Below are 23,704 nucleotides of genomic sequence, written 5' to 3'. Positions count from 1 at the left end.
ATTTCCATTACTCTAGGAGGTGAATCAAAAGACATCTTGCTGTGATTTATGTCAAAGAGTGTTCTTCCTATGTTTTCCTCTAAGAGTTTTATAGTGTCCAGTCTTACATTTAGGTCTCGAATCCATTTTGAGTTTATTTTTGTGTATGGTGTTAGGGAGTGTTATAATTTCATTCTTTTACATGTAACTGTCCAGTTTTCCCATCACCACTTATTGAAGAGACTGTCTTTTCTCCATTGTATATCCTTGCCTCCTTTGTCATAGATTAGTTGACCATAGGTGTGTGGGTTTATCTCTGGGCTTTCTGTCCTGTTCCATTGATCTATATTTCTGTTTTTGTGCCAGTACCATTTTTTTTTTAATTTATTTATTTATTTTTGGCTGCGTTGGGTCTTTGTTGCTGCGCGTGGGCTTTCTCTAGTTGTGGCGAGCAGGGGCTACTCTTGGTTGCACTGCGTGGGCTTCTCATCATGGTGGCTTCTCTTGTTGCAGAGGACAGGCTCCAGGCGCGTGGGCTTCAGTAGTTGTGGCACATGGGCTTAGTTGCCCCCCGACACGTGGGATCTTCCCAGACCAGGGCTCGAACCCATGTCCCCTGCATTGGCAGGCGGATTCCCAACCACGCGCCACCAGGGAAGTCCCTGTGCCAGTACCATATTATCTTCATTACTGTAGCTTTGTAGTATAGTCTGAAGTCAGGGATTCTGATTCCTCCAGCTCCGCTTTTTTCCCTCAAGACTGCTTTAGCTATTCGGGGTCTTTTGTGTCTTCATACAAATTTTAAGATTTTTTGTTCTAGTTCTGTAAAAAATCCCATTGGTAATTTGATAGGGATTGCACTGTATCTGTAGATTGCTTTGGATAGTATAGTCATTTTCACAACATTGATTCTTCCAATCCAAGAACATGGAATATCTCTCCATGTGTTTGTATCATCTTTAATTTCTTTCATCAGTATCTTACAGTTTTCTGCATACAGGTCTTTTGTCTCCCTAGGTAGGTTTATTCCTAGGTATTTTATTCATTTTGCTGCAATGGTAAATGGAAGTGTTTCCTTAATTTCTCCTTCAGATTTTTCATCATTAGTGTATAGGAATGCAAGAGATTTCTGTGCATTAATTTTATATCCTGCAACTTTACCAAATTAATTGATTAGCTCTAGTAGTTTTCTGGTGGCATCTTTACGATTCTCTATGTATAGTATCATGTCATCTGCAAACAGTAACAGTGTTACTTCTTCTTTTCCAATTTCTATTCCTTTTATTTCTTTTTCTTCTCTGATTGCTGTGGCTAGGGCTTCCAAAACTATGTTGAATAATACTGGTGAGAGTGGACCTCCTTGTCTTGTTCCTGATCTTAGAGGAAATGCTTTCAGTTTTTCACCATTGAGAATGATGTTTGCTGTGTTTTTGTCATATATGGCCTTTATTATGTTGAGGTAGGTTCCCTCTATGCCCACTTTCTGGAGAGTTTTTTTTTGCGGTACGTGGGCCTCTCACTGCTGTGGCCTCTCCCGTTGCAGAGCACAGGCTCTGGATGCACAGGCTCAGCGGCCATGGCTCACGGGCCAGGCCGCTCCGTGGCATGTGGGATCTTCCCGGACTGGGGCACGAACCCGTGTCCCCTGCATCGGCAGGCGGACTCTCAACCACTGCACCAGCAGGGAAGCCCTGGAGAGTTTTTTTTATCATAAATCGGTGTTGAATTTTGTCAAAAGCTTTTTCTGCATCTATTGAGATGATCATATGGTTTATTCTTCAGTTTGTTAATATGGTGTATCACATTGATTGATTTAAAAATCCTTACATCCCTGGGATAAATCCCACTTGATCATGGTGTATGATCCTTTTAATGTGTTGTTGGATTCTGTTTGCTAGTATTTTGTTGAGGATTTTTGCATCTGTATTCATCAGTGATATCGGTCTGCAATTTTCTTTTTTTGTAGTATCTTTGTCTGGCTTTGGTATCAGGGTGATGGTGGCCTCATAGAATGAGTTTGGGAGTGTTCCTTCCTCTGCAGTTTTTTGGAAGAGTTTGAGAAGGATGGGTGTTAGCTCTTGTGTAAATGTTTGGTGGAATTCACCTGTGAAGCCATGGTTCTGGACTTTTGTTTGTTGGAAGATCTTTAATCACAGTTTCAACTTCATTACTTGTGATTGGTCTGTTCATATTTTCTATTTCTTCTTGGTTCAGTCTTGGAAGGTTATACCTTTCTAGGAATTTGTCCATTTCTTCCAGGTTGTCCATTTTATTGGCATAGAGTTGCTTGTAGTAATCTCTTAGGATGCTTTGTATTTCTGAGGTGTCTATTGTAACTTCTCATTTTTCATTTCTAATTTTATTGATTTGAGTCCTCTCCCTCTTTTTCTTGATGAGTCTGGCTAATGATTTATCAGTTTTGTTTATCTTCTCAAAGAACCAGCTTTTAGTTTTATTGATCTTTGCTATTGTTTTCTTTGTTTCTATTTCATTTATTTCTGCTCTGATCTTAATGATTTCTTTCCTTCTGCTAACTTTGGGTTTTGTTTGTTCTTCTTTCTTTAGTTCCTTTAGGTGTAAGGTTAGATTGTTTATTTGAGATGTTTGTTGTTTCTTGAGGTAGGCTTGTATAGCTATAAACTTACCTCTTAGAACTGCTTTTGCTGCATCCCATAGGTTTTGGATCATCATGTTTTCATTGTCATTTGTCTCTAGGTATTTTTTCATTTCCTCTTTGATTTCTTCAGTGATCTCTTGGTTATATAGTAACATACTGTTTAGCCTCCATGTGTTTGTATTTTTTACATTTTTTTCACTGTAATTCATTTCTAATCTCATAGTGTTGTGGTCAGAAAAGATGCTTGATATGATTTCAGTTTTCTTAAATTTAGTGAGGCTTGATTTGTGACCCAAGATGTGATCTATCCTGGAGAATGTTCCACACACACTTGAGAACAAACTGTAATCTGCGGTTTTTGGATGGAATGTCCTATAAATATCAATCAAATCTATCTGGTCTGTTGTGTTATTTAAAGTTTCTGTTTCCTTATTTATTTTCATTTTGGATGATCTGTCCATTGGTGTAAGTGAGGTGTTAAAATCCCCCACTATTATTGTGTTACTGTTGATTTCCTCTTTTATAGCTGTTAGCAGTTGACTTATGTATTGAGGTGCTCCTATGTTGGGTGCATATATATTTATAATTGTTATATCTTCTTCTTGGATTGATCCTTTGATCATTTTGTAGTGTCCTTCCTTGTCTCTTGTAACATTCTTTATTTTAAAGTCTATTTTATCAGATATAAGTATTACTACTCCAGCTTTCTTTTGATTTCCATTTGCATGGAATATCTTTTTCCATCCCCTCACTTTCAGTCTGTATGTGTCCCTAGGTCTGAAGTGGGTCTCTTGTAGACAGCATATATATGGGTCTTGTTTTTGTATCCATCCAGTGAGCCTGTGTCTTTTGGTTGGAGCTTTTAATTCATTCACATTTAAGGTAATTATCGATATGTATGTTCCTATGACCATTTTATGAATTGTTTTGGGTGTGTTTTGGTAGGTCCTTTTCATCTGTTGTGTTTCACACTTAGAGAAGCTCCTTTAGCATTTGTTGTAAAGCTGGTTTGGTGGTGGTGAATTCTCTTAGCTTTTGTTTCTCTGTAAAGCTTTTGATTTCTCCATCGAATCTGAATGAGATCCTTGCTGGGTAGAGTAATCTTGGTTGTAGGTTCTTCCCTTTCATCACTTTGCATATATCATGCCACTCCCTTCTGGCTTGTAGAGTTTCTGCTGAGAAATCAGCTGTTAACCTTATCGGAGTTCCCTTGTATGTTATTTGTCATTTTTCCCTTGCTGCTTTCAATAATTTTTCTTTGTCTTTAATTTTTGCCAATTTGATTACTATGTGTCTCAGCATGTTTCTCCTTGGGTTTATCTTGTATGGGACTCTCTGCGCTTCCTGGACTTGGGTGGCTATTTCCTTTCCCATGTTAGGGAAGTTTTTGGCTATAATCTCTTCAAATGTTTTCTCTGGTCCTTTCTCTCTCTCTTCTCCTTCTGGGACCCCTATAATGTGAATGTTGTTGCATTTAATGTTGTCCCAGTGGTCTCTTAGGCTGTCTTCATTTCTTTTCATTCTTTTTTCTTTATTCTATTCTGCAGCAGTGAATTCCACCATTCTGTCTTCCAGGTCACTTATGCGTTCTTCTGCCTCAGTTATTCTCCTATTGATTCCTTCTAGTGTAGTTTTCATTTCAGTTATTGTATTGTTCATCTCTGTTTGTTTGTTCTTTAATTCTTCTCGCTCTTTGTTAAACAGTTCTTTCATCTTCTTGATCTTTGCCTCCATTCTTCTTCCGAGGTCCTGGATCATCTTCACTATCATTATTTTGAATTCTTTTTCTGGAAGGTTGCCTATCTCCATTTCATTTAGTTGTTTTTCTGGGGTTTTATCTTGTTCCTTCATCTGGTACATAGCGCTCTGCCTTTTCATCTTGTCTATCTTTCTGTGAATGTGGTTTTTGTTCCACAGGCTGCAGATTTGTAGTTCTTCTTGCTTCTGCTGTCTGCCCTCTGGTGGATGAGGCTATCTAAGAGGCTTGTGTAAGTTTCCTGATGGGAGGGACTGGTGGTGGGCAGAGCTGACTAGGGTGAGGTTTCTTAATGGATATGAACAAACTCATTTCAATGTATAAAACACAATGGTTTAAACATTCTGAAATTTAATTTATTTTTATTCTAACAACCCATTGTCTAGGATAATTTTCAGGAAGACCCAATACAGATGTCTATGATCATCTGTAACTGTCTGAAGGAGGAAAGAAAGATCTTGGAAAATGCCCAGAGATTCAATCAGGTACTTTTTTCCTAATTGAACATAAAGGGTAATAAAGAAATAAAAACTCATTCATTCATCCAACAAGTACTACTGAGGCCCTGTTTCAGGGCAGTGGTGACTAGCCCTCTGATTTTATAGCCCCAAGAAGTGGGGGAAAACAGATGTAGAGATTTTGAAAGGACCCCAATCTAATGGAAGTCATCCTAGTGAGGGAGGGAGACAACACAAAACCAAAATCTTTTCAGATAGTGATTGTTGCTATGAAGATAGTAAAGCAGGATACTGTGTGGACAGTAGTGGAGTATCAGGTTGTTTCTTTAGATCAGGGTCAGGGACACCTCTGGGGTGCTGGGGCAGGAAAGGAAGCAGAAGACAGTGGGCTCTTGCAGCAGACTGAAGGAGCGGAGGGGAAGTGCCTGAGGTAGAGGTGCAGTCAGTGGAGGTGGGAAGAAGTGGACAGATTCCGTTATGTTCTGGATGTGGTACCAGTAGGGCTTATACTGAAGGGTCAGATGTGAGAGTGAGAAGGAGCCAAGAGTAGAGGCTGAGTCTGATTTGTGACTTGCGTTTCTTAGAGATACTGTTTACTGAGCTGGGGAAGACAGGGAAGGGACAGGAGTATGGCTTTTGCAGGGCACAATAGGTTTTGGAGAAGAATGGGTTGATGGGAAAATCAGCAGCTTTGTTTTCAATAGGACCGAGATACCTATTAGATATCTGAGACAACCAAACAGTGAATGAGTCAGAGTTATACTAGTACCAAGGCTTTTTTATCATGACTTTACTAATCCTAATACAGACCGTCCTGGTGATTAGGGTTCAGCAGTTTTTGAAGTTGCCATGGCACTGATTCATGCCTTTCATTGGTGGGGTGGTGGGAGCTGCCCAGCAGGCAGACAGTTGTGAAACCACTACGGTATGAGTTACTCTGGCTGAGACCATTCCAGTATGACAGGGAAAACGCCAGAGTATGCAGTGGAATGCGTCCCATGTGCATTTCTCTAACGAATAGCTAACAAAGTGTGCTGTGAGATTGGGAGGTCGGGGATGAAGAGAGAATTTAAGTAGTGGCACTGAATGCCATTTTCCGTGCACTTTCTGAGCATTTGCCCCAGTCCTTGTGAATCTGCTGCTTCCCTGGGCATTTAGTTCCTGTCTCCCTGTCACGCTGAAAGCACCTTGCTGCACTGAGCACTTAGAGATACATATTATTTGTTCTAAACTCAGACTGGCTAATTCATCCTGGACCCAGCCTAGTGAGCAAAGGTGTCTGTCAGGAGGAAAAGCTGGCTGCATTGTCTCCTCTGAGAGGGGTGTGCCTTCTTCAGTATGGCATGCACCTGGGAGACTTTCAGCAGGAAATTTTGACTATCCTGTGGGATTTTCATCTTACCAGCATTATGCAAGGGGCTGCTCCTGTATCTCAGATAGACTTGGGAGGACAGTCAAGAGCAGAGATGGGCAGAAGAGTGAACTGTCCACCTTGCTACCTAAGCATTTCTCTCCTCATTTGGCCCGGAGTCAGCACTGGGAGGCACAGGAGGTGATTTCTGCTCTCCCAGATCAGCCCCATCTCCTGCGGGTGCTTTGGTCTCAAAGGCATGTCAGCTTTTGACCTCCTTTTAAAAATGTGAAGTTCCTGGGGAGAGGTTCATTTTAAGCCTCTCAGAGGACACCTGACTTATCGGTGAACCCCTGGAACGAGGTTAGTGGACTGCCCAGCTGCGAGCAAGAGAAAGAAGACCTTCCTGGGATTTGAGGGAAGGTCCTGGATGTCTGGGGGTATCGAAAAGATGCTGAAAAGGATGACAAAACTGAACACTCATCCCTGATTTTTAAAAATTCAATAAACTAGGAGTTGATAGATACCTCCTTAACCTATTAAAATATACATCTCCTGCTTCTAAAACAGTATCTTACTTCACGGACAAAACATCAGTAAGTCAGAACCACGGCAAGGATGTGCTTAGCATTTTGTTAGTGGTATTGCAGTTGACAAGAGGAAGCCGTTAGAAGCATAAGAATTAAAAACGACATCATAAATATAGCGCCTTTCCCTCAGTTAATTCATAATTTTAATGTGATCCCGATAAAAGTAACAAATTGTTTTCTGGCCATCAGGGATGAAGGCTAACTCTACCCACTGCATCTGGGATGGTATTCATTATTACTTTATAGGAGCAGATATTCATTGAAGTCCTTAATGGCAGTACTGTTCAATTTTTTAATGTTTTTTAAAAATTAATTTTTATTTAAATATAGTTGATTTACAGTGTGTCAGTTTCAAGTGTTCAAGTGTACAGCAAAGTGATTCGGTTATACACACACACACACACACACACACACACACACACACACACATACTTTTTTAGATTCTTCTCCATTATAGGTTATTACAAGGTATTGAGTATAATTCCCTGTGTTATACATTTAGGTACTTGCTTGTTATCTGTTTTAAATATAGTTATATATGTTAATCCCATACTCCTAATTTACTCCTCCCCCGACCTTTCCCCTTTGGTAACCATAAATTTGCTTTCTATGTCTGTGAGTCTATTTCTGTTTTGTAAATAAGCTCATTTACATCATTATTTTAGATTCTATATACAAGCGATATCATATGATATTTGTCTTTCTCGGTACTGTTCAATTTTGATATACCTCTGCATTATCTGGAATCTTGTCAAAATGGGGTTTCTGATTCAGTAATCAGATTAGGACCTGAAATTCTGCATTTCCAACAAGCTCCCGGGTGGTAAGATGCTGCTTGTCTGGGGACCACACTGTGAATTGCATGGCTTTGAGACAAATGAGTACAGGGCTAATAAGAATAATGTTGTCTACGGAATTTGAGAAACTAAAATAACTTCCTGTGTGGTCCCATGCAACTGTATGAACTAATGGAAAATTCCAGAAATACTATTTATTTTAGGCACGAACTGAGCCTGGTCTTTCTGTAGGCTTGTTAACAGTTCGCCAGTATTTTCCGGGGCCTTGGGAACTGAGCTTTTCTTGTGCACACTCATGTGGGAGGCCTGCAGGAGGTTTTGGAAGGTCCGGGAGTTAGGTGGGGCACGGGGTAGACTTGACTTTGGAGCATAACCAGCAGGTAAATAGGACAGAGGAAGTAATGGCTGTTAACTGTGTACCTTCCATTACAGGCTCAGGCAGGGAATATTCAGAGCACTGTAATGTTAGACAAACAGCAGGAGCTTGACAGCAGAGTCAGAAATGTGAAGGACAAAGTTATGGTGAGTATTTAGTAAATGTATACATCTTCTTTGTAACTTTTCGTAGAGGAAAAAAGGTTTCAATTGCTCTAGTGTAAGCATTGTGACTGATTTCAGGCTTTTAAGTAGTTGAGAAGAAAAGTTTCGCTCAAGTTTGAAACCCTAAGTAAACAAATTGGTGAAACCAATGAGCAGATAGACATTTTTGGCCCCTGTTACAACTTGCAAACATTGAGCTTATCTTTTCCTTCCTTGCAAGATTGTGCAGTCACTGTTGACTTTGCCCTATCACCCAGTAAACTAGCTGTTGCTGCTCTAAATAGCCCTTTATGTCTGCTCCTCTCAAATGGGGGTGTATCTGGGGTTACATAGAGTCCTAGGATAAACATGGTCTTCCTCAAGCACCTGTTTTATTCTAAGACTTGGAAGGGGAACAAAAACATCTCAAACAAGGAAATTCTGATGTATTTCTGATTAGAATAAAATATCCACAATAACTTTAAGATAAAACTTCCCAGACATTTATGGAGGTGGTGCCCTTGGTGGTATGTGTTCACTCCCTTCCACTGTGGGTGCTGTTTGGGGGAAAGGGTGAGGAGTCCAGCCTTGCACTGGGCCCGTATCTGTGGAAACGGCCTTTCTGCTGAGGGGCCGACTCTCCTGTGGGCCTTGGGTCACACCAGCGCGGTCTTGACTTTGTGCTTCAGACGGCATGTTGCCAGACTCCAGGTCTACTTCATTAAAGTAGAAGTCAAGTGGCCCAGTCCAGAAATAGCTATATATTTTCTTTCATAAAAAGGTTATTATATACTAGCTAAGGAGATATAAATTATTTCATACGTGTGATTAGAATTTTGCAAGTCTAATCCATCTTTGAGGGAGCAGAATTGCATCCATGGTTTTCTGGGTCCTATAGTACCAGTAATCTGTCTCCTAAAGTCTTTGTCCTAAGTATGGTGGAAAACTTGTTTCTGTCTTTACTTGTAGTGTATAGAGCATGAAATCAAGACCCTAGAAGATTTACAGGATGAATATGACTTTAAATGTAAAACCTTGCAGAACAGAGGTAAGAGTTAACATTTAAAGCAGTGTCCATTGCCTGTAATTTTTTCTACCTACACTAGATAACAAAGGCAGATACTCCTTCATATTTACCAAACATTTTAAGACTCTGAATTGCTAGTCTTGGCTTCTTGGTGACCCAGGCCAGGGTTTTTCAACCTCAGTACTATTGACATTTTGGGCCCGATAACTGTTTTGGGGGTTGTCCTGTGCATTGTAGGATGTTTAGCAGCATCCCTGACTTCTGCCCACCAGGTGGCAGTAGAACTATCCCCAGTGGTGGTCCCCAGTGGTGACAACCAAAACTGTCTCCAAACATTGCCAAGTGATCCCTGGGGGGCAAAATCGCCTCCAGTTAATACCTACTGGTTACGTGCTATTCACTTCACTTACTGTGCCTAGCCCACTGAGGGACATAGACGGATATGTGTGTGGAGTTCCCCTGCCCTAATAACTGAAGTTCCTCCAAATATTCCAGCTCCATTTGTATACTCCACAGGTGAAGTTCAGCATTTTTCACATGTTTTAAAGCAGTTTCGCTCGGATTTTGTTGTTGTTGCTCGTTTTTAATGATGACAGGACGTCCACTGAAAATAATCCAGAAGTGTGCATTGTGTAGAACAAGCAGGGTGCTGCTGGAACCCTAGCAGTCATTTGGAGGATACCATGGTAAAATGGAGAGACTATTAGTAAGAATTTGAAGAAAAGTATGAGAGAAAGAAACCTCAATTACAATTTCCTAATTGTCTGCTTCTCTTTAAAGCCACAGAGATGCTTTGTATCAATTATTTTTTAACTGAGGTTGTGAATTTTGTCACTTATATTCATTTAGGTAATATTCTGACAGTGCCTTAAGAACCAGACAGTACTGTTTCCCGTTTATGTGAGTCATTGTAAACAAGGACTTTGTTTCAGTGTATCCGGTTTTTGTACTTAGGCCATTTTTACCGTTTTGTTCAACAATGATTGAAGAAAAACCAAGCTTTGACGTATCTCCAGATAGCGTTTGGATCATATTTTTCCTAAATGGATGTAAATCTTGGCTTCAGTTGGTTTTGTCTTCTTTTATATTTATATTTATCTGCTGTCTCTCCCAATTCACAGAACATGAAACCAATGGTGTGGCAAAGAATGATCAGAAACAGGAACAGATGTTACTCCAGAAGATGTATTTAATGCTTGACAATAAGAGAAAGGTAGTGATTCACTTTCCAGAATAACATGTCGCTTTTGTCACAGACTGTAAATAATGGACTTGAAGTTTGGAATAGAGGCAAAATTATTTTTATAACCATTTCACTTAGAGCAACCCAGTTGAGATGAAAGAATAAAATTCAGTGATTAAAGATGAGTTTATTTCGCTTTGTCTCTTTCTCTCCCTTTAGGAAGTAGTTCACAAAATAATAGAGTTGTTGAATGTCACCGAACTTACCCAGAAAGCCCTGATTAATGAGGAACTTGTGGAATGGAAGCGGAGACAGCAGAGTGCCTGTATCGGGGGACCCCCCAATGCTTGCCTTGATCAGCTGCAGAACTGGTAAGGTTCTCCGAAGCAGAACATTGGCAGCTGACTGGCTAACCGTGTAAACTCGTAAAGTGCACGTTCCAGCTGTGTTAGTTGAATGGACTCTGTCAAACCTTTGGTTTAGAGTTTGATGCAGTCCAACTGCTTCTTGCCCTGGAAACACTTGAAAAGCACAGTGTTAATCACACCTGTGGCCACGTTCAGCCACATTCTGCATGGTTTGGAGGACTCCTCTCCCTGCTGTATGTGTACCGTGGGACATGTCATTTGTGCCAACACACCAGTGACATGGTCATCACACAACACAGTTAACAACTTGAGTCCCAAGGTTTTAAAAACAAAAGGGCATTTTACAGGCTTACGTGAAATAGTAGTTTGTGGGCCATACATTTCAGTCATCCGTCTAGTAAATACTTATGAAATGCTGTATGCCAGGCACTGGGCTAGGACCTGGGACACAAGGTGAATGATTCTTGGTTGTTGCCAGTAAGGAGCTCTCAGTGTGGAGGCGGGAGATGGGCGTGGTAATAACTGTTCAGTGAAAGGTTGCCAGGGCTCCAACGGAGACCGTCCAGAGTTCATGGAGGATGAAGCAAGGAGTCACCAGGAAAGATTAATGAGACAAAGTGGTCTTGCACAGATTCGAGAGTGAATAGGAAAACTTCATGTAGACCAGGAAGGAGAAGAGTGTGGACGGGGCAGAGGGGAGGGGAGGCTGGCATGAGCTGGGGCCCTCAGTTCTCATGTTGGATGGCTAGAGAGTCGGGTGCCAGAGAGGGAAGGAAGAAAGTGGAGCTGGCAAGAGGCTGGAGCCTGGTCACGGAGGTTCCCATACTGTGCTGGGAACTCCGGGATTTTACCCAGTGGATACTGGTGAGCCGGGCAGGCCTTTTATTTAAGTGGAGGTTCATTTCTCTGATTTTTTATTTAGGTCACTCTGGCTGAAGCCTGAGGATAGAATAGAGACAGAAAGGCCAGTTGGTCTGCTCTGAGTTTATTAGCGTAGTCCAGGGGAGGGCTGACAGAACTGAGCAGAGGGGATGGAAGCGGTAGAATCAGTGGGTAGGAGCGGGGGGTGGCCTGGAACAGTTCTGAAGAGCCCAAGGACCAGAGATCTCATGAGATTACTTTCTGGATTGCTGTTTTTAAAAATTCACAATAGTCAGCCATTTATTTTTATTCTGTGAGTTGCCATTCCATATCCCAGTTTTTTGTGGATAGGAATGGAGCTCCCCAGCCCAGTGTGTCCCCGTGAGCCTTGTGAGATGCTGACCTCCAAGCCCCCCAGGTGTCCAGCGAGGCCCCCCGCTGTCCGGGGCCCCCATGGTCACCTTAGGCCACAAGGAGCCTCCTGCAGAGATGTGAATACCCCTCAGTACCCCCAGCTGTGTGGTACAAGGATTGTCGACATTTTCCTGTGTGTCATGGCCTGAACAAGGTTGGGAATCACCGGGTTAGAATCCCTCTGGAACTCACCCACCCACCGTTATCCTGCCTCTCATTTCATGGCCATGGGCTGTGCTCCTGGTGCTTCGAACTGGATTCAAGGAATGGAAACACCGAGTGAAGGAGATGTTTTTCACTGGGGAATAGATGTTCTTGTGTCATTCCTCCAGGCCAGTAAAATGAACTTCCACAGCCTGACTTGGCTCGGAGGCTGCATCGCCTTTGGTGGTTTCCTGTCAGGACGGAGGAACCTGAAAGCAGTCACTAGGTTTTCTCCTTAGTTTATGCATATATTTTGAGTGTCTAGGTTGCACACATTGCCTTCTCCTTTCAGTTCAGTGACACAGTAACCTCTGTTCCCTCGTCTCCTCCTAACCAGGCCTGCATCCCCTCTTGGCCTTGCTTCCTCAGCGTCCAGGCTGCTCTCTTGCTCCTCTCTGCACAGTGTCACTGCCCTGATAGAAAGAGCTACAGGGGCCCCTCACTGCTCCACACATCACTGCCCACAGCATCTGCCTTGTCGTGTCCCCTGCCTCTGTCCCCCCTGCACCTTTGCCCTGTCCCTTTAGGTCCCAATTATCTCACAGCCCAATTGAAGTCACAGATTCCCTAGCAGCCTCCACCCCTACCCATCTCTCCTTAGGGCCATCTCAGTGGGATGCAGTTTTTTAATCTGGGCTGTAATCGTTCATGCATATTAGTTTTTTCACACAAATCAGGTTTGTTCTGTTTCTCCTTGCACTTCAGAGCTGGGCAGATAACGTCGTGTGTTGTCTGTAAAAAGTACTTGTTGGTTTCCGTGATTCTGTTTAATCCAGGCTGCTTTCTGATGGAGACCCCTGTGGCTTGTACCTTCCCAGGTTCACCATAGTGGCGGAGAGTCTGCAGCAGGTTCGTCAGCAGCTTAAAAAGCTTGAGGAGTTGGAACAGAAATATACCTATGAACATGACCCTATCACAAAAAACAAACAAGCGTTATGGGACCGCACCTTCAGCCTCTTCCAGCAGCTCATTCAGAGGTAACTTGAGGGAGATGTTTTTGCACTTTTTGCAATTATTTTACCCAGAGGAAAGTTTTTCTGGTAATTCAGATAATTTAGAAGGGTTTAATAGGTTATGTAAAATTTTTTATGGCTTCCCCGAATCAGGTCTTCCCGAATTCCTTGCTTATGTCGTTGGCCTGTCATTCTTGTGACCGTTTAGACTGGTTACCAGTCTCCTTCCCTGTGGCCAGTCTGTGATGGGACCTGTCTAGTCTAACCTGATGATATTTGTCCTCTCTTTCCTATTGCATGGTCTCATCACATTTCAAGCTCTCAAATCCTCTCTATTGAACTGTTGCGTGGTAGCCTCCCAAATGGTCCCTCCCAAGCCCCTTCCTCCCTGTCCCTGTGACCCTGTGCTCTCCCAGAGCACAGTTCAATCAGGTTTTTTGCCACCTGCTGATATCAGGGGAGCCCCGCATCCGGTCACCCAAGCCGCACCTGCACAGCCTGGCCCTCACTAGCCACTCCAGAATTAGCTTCTATACATGCCCCATTTCCAGGCAGACTTGACTTCGTGGCTACCCTGGATATTTGCTTCTCCGTTCCTCTCCCAACAGTATTTTCTCTGCCTCAGAGCTTTCTTCTCTTGTACCTCATTTCGAAACTGCATCCTGAACGTTTCACCTTATATCTCATCATGAAATCTTCCCAGAGTTCCCGGGCAGATGTTGTCTCCCTTCCGGATCTGCATAGTTTATTCTTCATTTTTCTCCCGTTCTGGATTTTATTATATCATTGTCTGTGTATTTCTGTTTTCTTTGTTGTAAATTGAAAGGTCCTAGTAGGCAGAGATGTGCCTTTGTCATCTTCTTCCCCACCAGGGCCTTACATAGTACCTTTCCCATGGGTAGGTGTTTCAGATATGCTTAGTAGGTAAACAAATGGCACTAAGTAGAATTCATATTGCAAATTTTTTTTTTTTTTTTTTTTTTTGAGGTACGCGGGCCTCTCACTGTTGTGGCCTCTCCTGTTGCGGAGCGCAGGCTCAGCGGCCATGGCTCATGGGCCCAGCCGCTCCGCGGCATGTGGGATCTTCCCAGACTGGGGCACAAACCCGTGTCCCCTGCATTGGCAGGCGGACTCTCAACACTGCGCCACCAGGGAAGCCCCATATTGCAATTTTTTAAATGCTAATGTAATAAAAATGTCTTTGGTTCCCTGTGGCTAATGTCCAAACAGGAATGCCTAGATGTTGGATTTTGAAATAATCGAGGACATTTACTTGGGTTTTAGAATGCAAATTTCATTATTTTTTTTAATTAAATTTAATGTTTGGAAATGTTTATTAGATAATAAATATTACTAAACAATTTTAAAATCAATTTTCCAAATGATGTTAAAATGTCAGTTTCAAATTATGGTGGTAAGCAATATGGTACATGGTTCACTTTCAACTGTAGTAAAATTTATTTTTATCTTGTTTTTATTTTTTTATTTATTTATTTTTGGCCACGCCATGAGGCATGTGGAATCTTAGCTCCCTGACCAGGGATTGAACCCATGTCCCCTGCAGTGGAAGCACAGAGTCCTAACCACTGGACCACCAGGGACTTCCCTATTTTTATTTTTAAATTGAGATGTTATTGACATATAACCTTGTATTAGTTTCAGATGTACAACATAATGATTTGGTATTTGTATATATTGTGAAATGATCACCACACTAAGTCTAATTAGCAAATTTGATTCTTAAATTTGTAAATGAGCAGAATCCCATTCAGAATTTTCATTGTTGAAGAGTATCACAGTTCACTGCAGTTACTATGATTTTGTTGAGTGCAATAGATTTGGGGATTTCTTTACTGACTAGAAAACCTCACTTTATTCATCCAATTTGTTAGAATCTTTCAAACTTTTTTTTAGCTTGTGCCCTCTAACCCCCTCTCCTCTTTAGGGAAAATAACCTTTTACTGCCTCAGCATTAATGGAAATGCTAATTTACCCTTTGCTGGGAATTTACAGCTCATTTGTGGTGGAAAGACAGCCCTGCATGCCAACTCATCCTCAGAGGCCATTGGTCCTGAAGACTGGAGTACAATTCACTGTGAAGTTGAGGTAATAAAGAAAAGGCCCTGCACCTCCTATCACAAAGTTTGCACCCCAGCTTCCTTTCACAACACTGTTATATATGGTGCTTTAGAGGAAGTAATTTTGCAGTAGGCATTTTAATATGAATTCTTATTTAGAATATCTAAGAGTCTTGTCTTTTCTATTCAGACTAGAAATATAAGAGATATGTGTGTACACACACACACACACACACCTGATTTTTTTCCAGTTATAGATGTAATGAATGTTTACTGTAAATAGGAATTCAAAATTGCAGAACTGCATATAGTAGAGAGTAGAAGTTCCCAGCAGCCTCATCCCGTCTTGAGCATAAACTCATAACCTGAGCTTTACATTCCCCCCAAAATGTATGCAGTGTGTGTGAATGTGGACTTATGACAGGTACCTTTTTCTGCTGAGTGTGTTCATAGCTTTCCTCAGATTTCTCAAAGTTGTATGTGATCTAAATATCTGTAGACCACCATGGTAAACAGCCTGGTGTCAGTCCTCCCAGAATTTTGCCCATGTCTACATAAATAAATACATTGTACTTATACCTATTTTTTTCATGCATAGACACACAAATATATATGATATACAGTGCTTCATTTTTAGAAACGAGGGTTCTGCTGTCTGTTTTTCGGCAGCCTGTTTTTCTCCTTCATAATAAGTTATGGAAGTGTTTCCATGTTAGAACGTACAGCTTTTACAGCTTTACTTTCTTCCGTTGCACGGCTGCATTCATTTAGCTCTTCCTCCGCTGGTGAGCAGCTGGACTCAGAAGAGCTGCACTTGGCGTCAGAGTTGGCCCTCGTCCTTTTTTCCAGGGTGCTGCTGAGTTAGGTCCACAAGTGCTGCCTGTTGGCTGCCAGTGAACAGCACCACGCTTTAGCACCCGTGAGGTCCCAGAACTCGCAGCTGGCAGGAGGAGAAATCTAATCCCATCATCTGCTTCACTAAAGGGAGCCAACCAGTGAGGGGCCCCTTCCCCAGCTCTCCAGCTCATCAGAGCAGAGCACACCTGAGTCTCAGCCCACGGCTCCTTCCACCTCTCCACATTGCCCTGGGGTGATTATAGATGTGACCTTCACTTTCCTGATTATGGGTGATAGTTTTTATTTTCTCCCAGCAGAATAAGCATTAGATACAAGTTTTAGTAAAGGGCAGTGTTTGCTATTTTTAGCCCCAAATAGAAATTTTGATAAAACTCAGCATTGGCGAGGCGATACAGGGAAGCAGATACCCTCACTGATGTTTGGTGGGAATATAAAATCAGTGCTGCTCTGTGTCAGAATTTAATGTTACAGTTTTGTCCCAGCAGTTTCACAGCTAGGAATTTATCCTACAAATACACTTCAAAAACATCCAAGTAGACATGCAAGGATGTCACTTCCATTGTTTGTAATAACCAAAAACTGCATGAGGTGGGTGGGGGTTATTGAAATGTTCATCAGTAGGGAATTGGCATGATAAATAAATGGTAACAGATAATTTTTAAAAGTAATTATGACTTTTTTCTTTTCAGATTGTTGGTGAAATTGCAAGAGCTGAATTATAACTTGAAAGTCAAAGTCTTATTTGATAAGTAAGATATCTTTAATATTATCTAAGATACATGTACTGTTGAAATTGCTGGTTTTGTTAACTAAGCATAGACTTTTGCACTGGGGCTGTTTGTAAGTGATCCCAGCACATTTAAATTGATAGCTCCTGTTCTGGATGTTGGGAGCATCCCCTAGAGCTGGTATCAACGTGCTTGTGCCATTTTAGACTATAAGTGAACAAAAGAATGAGTGCATTTTATGCATATGAGCTTGTAATGATCAAGTCTCCAAGCAGCTACCACCCCTCCTCCTAGGCCAGCCCTAGAGGAAGGGCCCTTGATCAAACTCCAGGCCACCATGATTCTGCAGCCAGTGTGGACTTGTTTCTGGAGTGAAGCTGACAGAATTTTGGGGGGCCTGTGTGGAGCCTGCTGGCCTCACACTTGTCTCTTCTGGGCAGTAAGAACCCAGGAATGGGCAGCATCTCTCATGGTCTAAATGGAGCAGGCCCATCCGGTTCGTCCTTAGTCCCTGGACCTGAACTATCAGTGACCTAAGCACTTACATTAAGGAACAAGATGGCTTAGCCCCTGCCATCCCCCCTTGATATATTTAATGCTTTTGTTGGTGTGTATAACATTCTGGTTTACCAAGTTTCAAAACCATTTATGATAATCCAAGTCATTTTCCTCTGGCTTTTTGTCTCTTTCCATTCTGTAAGTATAGCCTTCTTTGTAGCATAGTCTGTGCCTTTGCTTTTCTCCCATCATCTTTGGTTTCTCTGTGTATCAGTTAGCTTTTGCTGCATAAAAACCCCAAAATTTAGTGGCTTAAACTCTAAAACTTATTAATTTCTCTTATGCTGTGGGCTGTGTGTGGTCCTTCTGGTCTGGGCTGGCTTGGTTGTTGCTGGGTGGTCTAGCATGGCCTTGTATGTGTCTGTCTCTGCTGGGATAACTGGGCCCTTCTCTGTTGGGCTCTCAAAGAGGTCAGCCTGGGCTTTCTCATACGGCAGCAGTGTTCCAAGTGGATCAGAGCAGCAGCGTGCTGGGCCTGTTAGGCTAGACTTGGAACTTGTACGGCACCACTCCCATCCATCGTGTGGGGAAAAGCAAGTCAAAGTCCCCTGAGATTCAAGGGACAGGGAAATACATTCTGCCTCTTGAAAAGAAAAGCTGCAGAGGTTTTGTGGCCACTACAGTTTACCACACTCTACTTAACTCAGTCTCCCTTTCAGTTTTTTCTTGCTCTTTTGTCTTTTCTGTCTGTTCCAGTTCTGAGTTTTCTTCTTAGCTTTGACAAGGTAGCTTTGTATCACACTATTCCTTTTGTTGTGAATTTTCTTTTTTTGCACAAAATGTGGATATATTTAATGCTACTGAACTGCATGCTTAAAATACTTAAAATAATAAATTTTCTGTTATGTATATTTTACCACAATTTAAAAAACTGAGATGCCACACTTGGAGAAACTCAAGTTGAAGGACATTCCTAAAACATCTGAGCAGTGATACTCAAAACTGTCAAAAACTTCAAAGACAAGGAACGTGTGAGAACGTGTTACAGACCAGAGGAGGCTAGGGTGATATGATGACAAATGTCACGTGGGGTCCTGGCTGGAGTCGTGGGGCAGGAAAAGGACGCTGGGGGGAAGTGATGAAGTCCAGGTGTAGTGTCGAGTTAGCTAACTGTCATATGCCAAGGCTGGCTTCTTGGTCATTAGAAATATTCTGTGGTAATGAAGTGTAAGTTCTTTTTTTTTTTTTTTCCAGATGGGAAAATTGGTCACTGTTACAACTGACGGTGATTCTCATTCACAAAAACATTGAACTTCTAGTTGAGACAGGAAAGGAAGCTAACTCATTTAACTATGAGTGCGCTAATGATCTCTAACCTTCGCCTACGCCTGACAGATACATTATTTGTCCAGAACATGACGACGTTATCGCTACATTTATATAAGATACAGGTGTCTCAAGATTTTAACCTCAGGTTTAAAACTTAAACTGGATAGTTTCCCCAAATAATTGACTCTTCAAGTACTTCTCTGAAAGCGTTAAAAATAACAGAGAACAAAAATAAGAATCGAGCTGTCACTTTGGAAGGTCCTCTGAGTTGTGTAGCCACAGAGCAGCGCTCTCTGCTCAGTCCCCAGTGCTTAGCTCGGTGCCTCGGAAAGGCACCGACTGAGTAACTGCTCAACAGATAGCCATAACTCAGGCTTACGTTTACTGAGGGTGTGCTCTGTGCTCTCTTTACCCGGTAACAAGTTTCCTTCTCCCAGTGTCCTGTACGGTTGGTGCTTTTAGCATGACGTACAGTGGATAAAGGTGAGGCCCAGACAGTTTATTTGCCCGAGGTCACTCAGCAAAACTTGGCATTGCTGGTGCGGGTTGATTGAGGGACTGAGTGAGTGAATGAAAGGGCTGAACAGCCCTGTTATTTGTTATTGATCTTGTACTTTTTGTTAAAACTTATCTCAAGTTTTAAATACACATATATGATCATATTTATTTATTTATTTATTTTTATTTTTTTGCAGAGATGTGAATGAGAGAAATACAGTAAAAGGGTACGTGAAGTACTTTGCGCTATATTTTACGATCGCTTTGTTTGTGTATGTGTTGGCTTAACAGTTCCCAGCCTTTTAAGTATTCGTACCCTGTATTGTCTAGGTTTCGAAAGTTCAACATTTTGGGCACTCACACGAAGGTGATGAACATGGAGGAGTCCACCAATGGAAGTCTGGCGGCAGAATTCCGACACCTGGTAGGGAGATCAGTTTCCCCCTTTACTGTTGTGTCTGGTTTATTAGGACTTGATTTGTGCTCGAGTGGCACTTGGTGCCCTGTGTGATGGGCAGGGCACCCCCTGGCAGAAGGCTTCCTAGAATTCATGGCCGGTAGCTTCAGCAGCACTTGGGGAATCTTGGTCCCCCCTCCTTATCCCAGGACTGTCCACTCTGTTTCCTGCCAGTCTTCCTCTCAGAGATACCTTCTTGGGGGGTAGTGATCTCAGTCAAATATTCCATAAACCAGTGTGCACATAAGCTATCTATCTGTACATGGTTCCTCCAGGACCTCAGTGATTACCCATTCTAGATTCTTGGAATTTTCCCAGAGGTCATTATTGCCCCACATCCTGACCGTTCCTTCTCCCCCTCCAAGCGTGGCAGGCCTCAGGAGTCTCTCTTTGGCCCCTTCTTCACCACCTCCCTCCTGGGGTCTTGCCCACAACCACTGTCTCGAGCACTTTGTCTCCAGAGGAGTAGGGCCCGGGCACCGGGCAGTGGAAATCAGCAGAGGGATTTAAGTGGGTGGTGCTTTCTCTCCTCTCTCCCTGAAAATCGGGGCTGCCAGTTGTTCTGTAGGTGTGTTGGTGCTGAGCCCTGCGCAATTCCTGGGCTGGAGCCTGCAGGGAGGTTCAAAGCATCCTTTTTTTTATTGGCAACCATTTCATGAACCCGCAAACTCATAGTTGGGAAGCTAGACCTCGTGTGAGAGCCTCGGTCCAACCCAGGAGTCTGAGGGTGTCCGGAGCTGCTCTGGGGGCTCCAGGTTGCCCCCTTAGAACCTGCGTGATTGAAGTCCTTTTGAGGGCAGTGCCCTGAGCCTGGGGAGCGTGCGTGCAACAGCTAATGAAGGTGATGGGGGATGGTGCGGGAAAAGCTAGCCTGGGGGAGGGAGCAGGATGCTGTTCCCTGGGATCCTTCTCAACCCTGTGGTGTTCGCAGGCTGTCAGAGTGATGGGAAAAGGCACTCTCCCTCATGAACCCACACAAGGGTCACTTCACCTCCTGTTCTGCGTTCTGAAAATAATTTCACTTCCTTCATTCTTTCTAAGTCCCCACTTTGGTTTGATTTGTAGATGAAAATAGCAACTGTGATGATTATGGTACTGTTTACTAAGATTTTTTTTTTTTGTAGCAACTGAAAGAACAGAAAAACGCTGGTGCCAGAACCAACGAGGTGAGTCTTTCTCTCTTGTGATTGGTCTCTAACGAGCAGGTCTGTCCAATGAGGTTGGCTCCATGGCGCTGGGGGCCAGGGACACCTCACAGAGGGGTGAGAAGCAGGAAGACCCGGCAGGGAAGGGCAGTGGACAAGCTTTGGGACATGGTGTATCTGTCATAACGGTGAAACCACTCTGTGCTTGTGCTTTATGGTTGTCAAGTGATTTTGCACATGAATTTATGGGACCCTCAACAGACAGCCCAGCAGAGTAGGTACGGTGGGCTACTGTGTTACTCACATTTCACAGGTAAAGAAGTTGGACCACAGGAAGTTTGCAGGATTTAGCTAAGCGTGCACAGGGAGTTACTGTCAGAGCTAGAACTAGAGGCCATCTTCATTGACTGCCCTGCCAAAAACGATGTGTGCCGAGAGGGTTTTCCTGCCACGTGTCCCCTACCCAGTGCATCATCCTTCTGTCAGTTTCATTTTCACGGCCAGTCCTTGAGGAACTGTGTTTGTGATGCCTTCAGATATGAAGTATGGGCAGAGGACAGAATGCCTGGAGTTGCTTTGGTTTGGACCGCTCGTCGTCCTTTGTGCCTGCGTGGCACGCACGCTGTCTTTCCCCATGACAGCCAGCAGAGGTCGTATGGAACAGTGGGAGAGGCACCGGCCCGGGCCTGACCAGCCCTGGTTTGGATCTTGACTATCTTTGTGACCTCCCGAGGATTTAGTTTCCTCTCCTGTGAGCAGGGATGGCAGCCACATCTCTCTGGTTCTAAGTTGTTGTGATGCTCATGTAAGATAATATGTATGAAGGTACTTTGAACACTATATAACCTTTCTACCCATACCAAGGCACTTTATGACCAGCCAGGCTTATGCAAATCAGCCCTCCCGATAGATAATCACACCTGGAACACGTGTACACTTTCCACCCCATGCCAGCCTGAGGTGTGCAGCCCTCACACACCCTCAGAAGGGGCTGAGGGCCAGGATGCCTTAGGTCATGAATAAACCCATTAGAAGTTGCTGTTTCCCTATCGACACTTTTTTCCCCTTAATCCGTATCCCTTGCCATAATATCAGAAATCTGAAATCTGATCTTTGAGAGAACAGTGAGATACTCGGGATAATGAAATCTGGGATAGTTGCTCAAAAATTGGAATGTTCTTCTGAATTGCAGCTGGTTAGGTTCAGGCTTTCTGCAGCCTCTTGCAAAAAATGCTTAGTAGGCTCTTGCAAGTTGCAAGATCAGTGAATGAATCGCTATATTCCTTTTGTTTCCCTTTTCTCTTTTAAGGGTCCTCTCATCGTTACTGAAGAGCTTCACTCCCTTAGTTTTGAAACCCAGTTGTGCCAGCCTGGTTTGGTCATTGACCTTGAGGTAAGACTTACATGTTCCAGATGTGGAAAACTTTATTTTTACTTTAAACTGTTACGTGTATTTTTATTCCTCAATTTTTATTTTAGACGTATTTACCTAATTGCTAAAAAAGATTATTGTTTTCAGCCAGTACTATCTTGATGTTAATTTAATCGTTTGGGCAGCTAGAGAACTGAATTAACCTTCGGGTACTGTGAGCTAAATGTTCCAGTTGAGATGTCCTATGTTAATTTTTTATATGAAGCATTGAAACTTATTTCTTAACTGAAAAGATATAACAAAGACATATTCAACTACGAACCGAAGAACATAACTTTACATTCTTAATTTTCAAATATAAAAGATAATGCAGGGGCTTCCCTGGTGGCGCAGTGGTTGAGAGTCCGCCTGCCGATGCAGGGGACACGGGTTCATGCCCTGGTCCAGGAAGATCCCACATGCCGCGGAGCGGCTGGGCCCGTGAGCCATGGCCGCTGAGACTGCGCGTCCGGAGCCTGTGCTCCGCAACGGGAGAGGCCACAACAGTGAGAGGCCCGCTTACCGCAAAAAAAAAAAAAAAAAAAAAAAAAAAAGATAATGCAAATGTACAGGAATCCCTTGCTTAGTTGCGAGGCTGCATAGTGGTCTGAAGGTGATGTTTCTGTGATTCAGATGATTTCAAGGTCTTTGTCCTCTTCTAGACGGCCTCTCTGCCCATTGTGGTGATCTCCAACGTCAGCCAGCTCCCGAGTGGTTGGGCCTCCATCCTGTGGTACAACATGCTGGTGGCAGAACCCAGGGTATGGAAAACACATCTACTTTTGTACCAGGGGTTAACCAGAGACCTCGTGCTCTAGCTTCTGCATATCTGAAAGAGCCCCTAAGGGCCAGATGTTGAAGGAAAAGTGGCACAACTCAAGTGGCATTGCTAAGGATCGGAGTAATTCTGGAAAAGCGAAGCACGTGTATGTATTAGAAATGAGAATTATGATTTTCCTTCCCTGTGAATAAGCTCAGGCCACGGATGATTTCGTACAGCTTTTACTGTGGAAGAGGTCCTTTATTTTTATGCTTTTTAAAAAATGTATATATGCTAAATAAGCCTGCTGCATTCTTAGAGTGTGGGTACTCTAATACGGTTGATTAATTACAGTTGATGCTGGTTATTCACTGTACTTAAAGTCCTTTAAAGTCGCTGTGAACACTGAGTTGGCAGATACTGAACCACTGCATCTAGGGGAAACACAGGGTTAGGTTCCCATGAGCCTCTGGCACAACCTTTGCATTTGCTGATCAATACATAACCTTGTTTTGTTTAAAGATCCCTTATCTAATATACTTGTTGATTCATTAACGTTGAACTCATGGCAAGCAGCTTTATAACTCACATCTGAACAAAGCTTGTATATCACATGCATTTTCTCCATAAGGCACTTTGGAACACTAGACAGCACTGCAGCCGTGCCCTTGAGGGCCATGTTAAAAATGAAATCACCAACAAAAAAGCATACGAAAATGCAAAAACCGTGGCGCTAAACAGACCTCAAAAAAGACACTCGGGTATAGTATGAGAGCTGAAATAGGAAGGCAGATCATAACTTTGTTTGACCTCACCTGGAAACATACATGTTTGGCAACTCAAACTTTTCACTGCTGTGTGCCTG

General features: G+C 42.9%; 1 protein-coding gene across 3 annotated transcripts in view; it reads left to right on the top strand.

Annotated features, from left to right (window-relative positions):
• STAT1 (signal transducer and activator of transcription 1) overlaps positions 1-23,704 on the top strand; it is a 43,279-nt gene that overhangs the window by 7,040 nt on the left and 12,535 nt on the right. For all 3 annotated transcript variants that reach the window (XM_065881166.1, XM_065881165.1, XM_065881167.1), the window contains 13 exons: positions 4,739-4,837; positions 7,981-8,070; positions 9,037-9,115; positions 10,216-10,307; positions 10,497-10,648; positions 12,943-13,101; positions 15,091-15,183; positions 16,703-16,762; positions 19,264-19,293; positions 19,397-19,490; positions 20,648-20,689; positions 21,978-22,061; positions 22,742-22,840. In XM_065881166.1, coding sequence (XP_065737238.1) covers positions 4,739-4,837; positions 7,981-8,070; positions 9,037-9,115; positions 10,216-10,307; positions 10,497-10,648; positions 12,943-13,101; positions 15,091-15,183; positions 16,703-16,762; positions 19,264-19,293; positions 19,397-19,490; positions 20,648-20,689; positions 21,978-22,061; positions 22,742-22,840 — 1,173 coding nt within the window. The remainder of the gene's footprint in view (positions 1-4,738; positions 4,838-7,980; positions 8,071-9,036; positions 9,116-10,215; positions 10,308-10,496; positions 10,649-12,942; positions 13,102-15,090; positions 15,184-16,702; positions 16,763-19,263; positions 19,294-19,396; positions 19,491-20,647; positions 20,690-21,977; positions 22,062-22,741; positions 22,841-23,704) is intronic.

The sequence above is a fragment of the Phocoena phocoena genome, chromosome 7 (genome assembly GCF_963924675.1).
Source record: "Phocoena phocoena chromosome 7, mPhoPho1.1, whole genome shotgun sequence".
Taxonomy (NCBI): Eukaryota; Metazoa; Chordata; class Mammalia; order Artiodactyla; family Phocoenidae; genus Phocoena; species Phocoena phocoena.
This window is presented reverse-complemented; position numbering and strand designations above follow the sequence as displayed.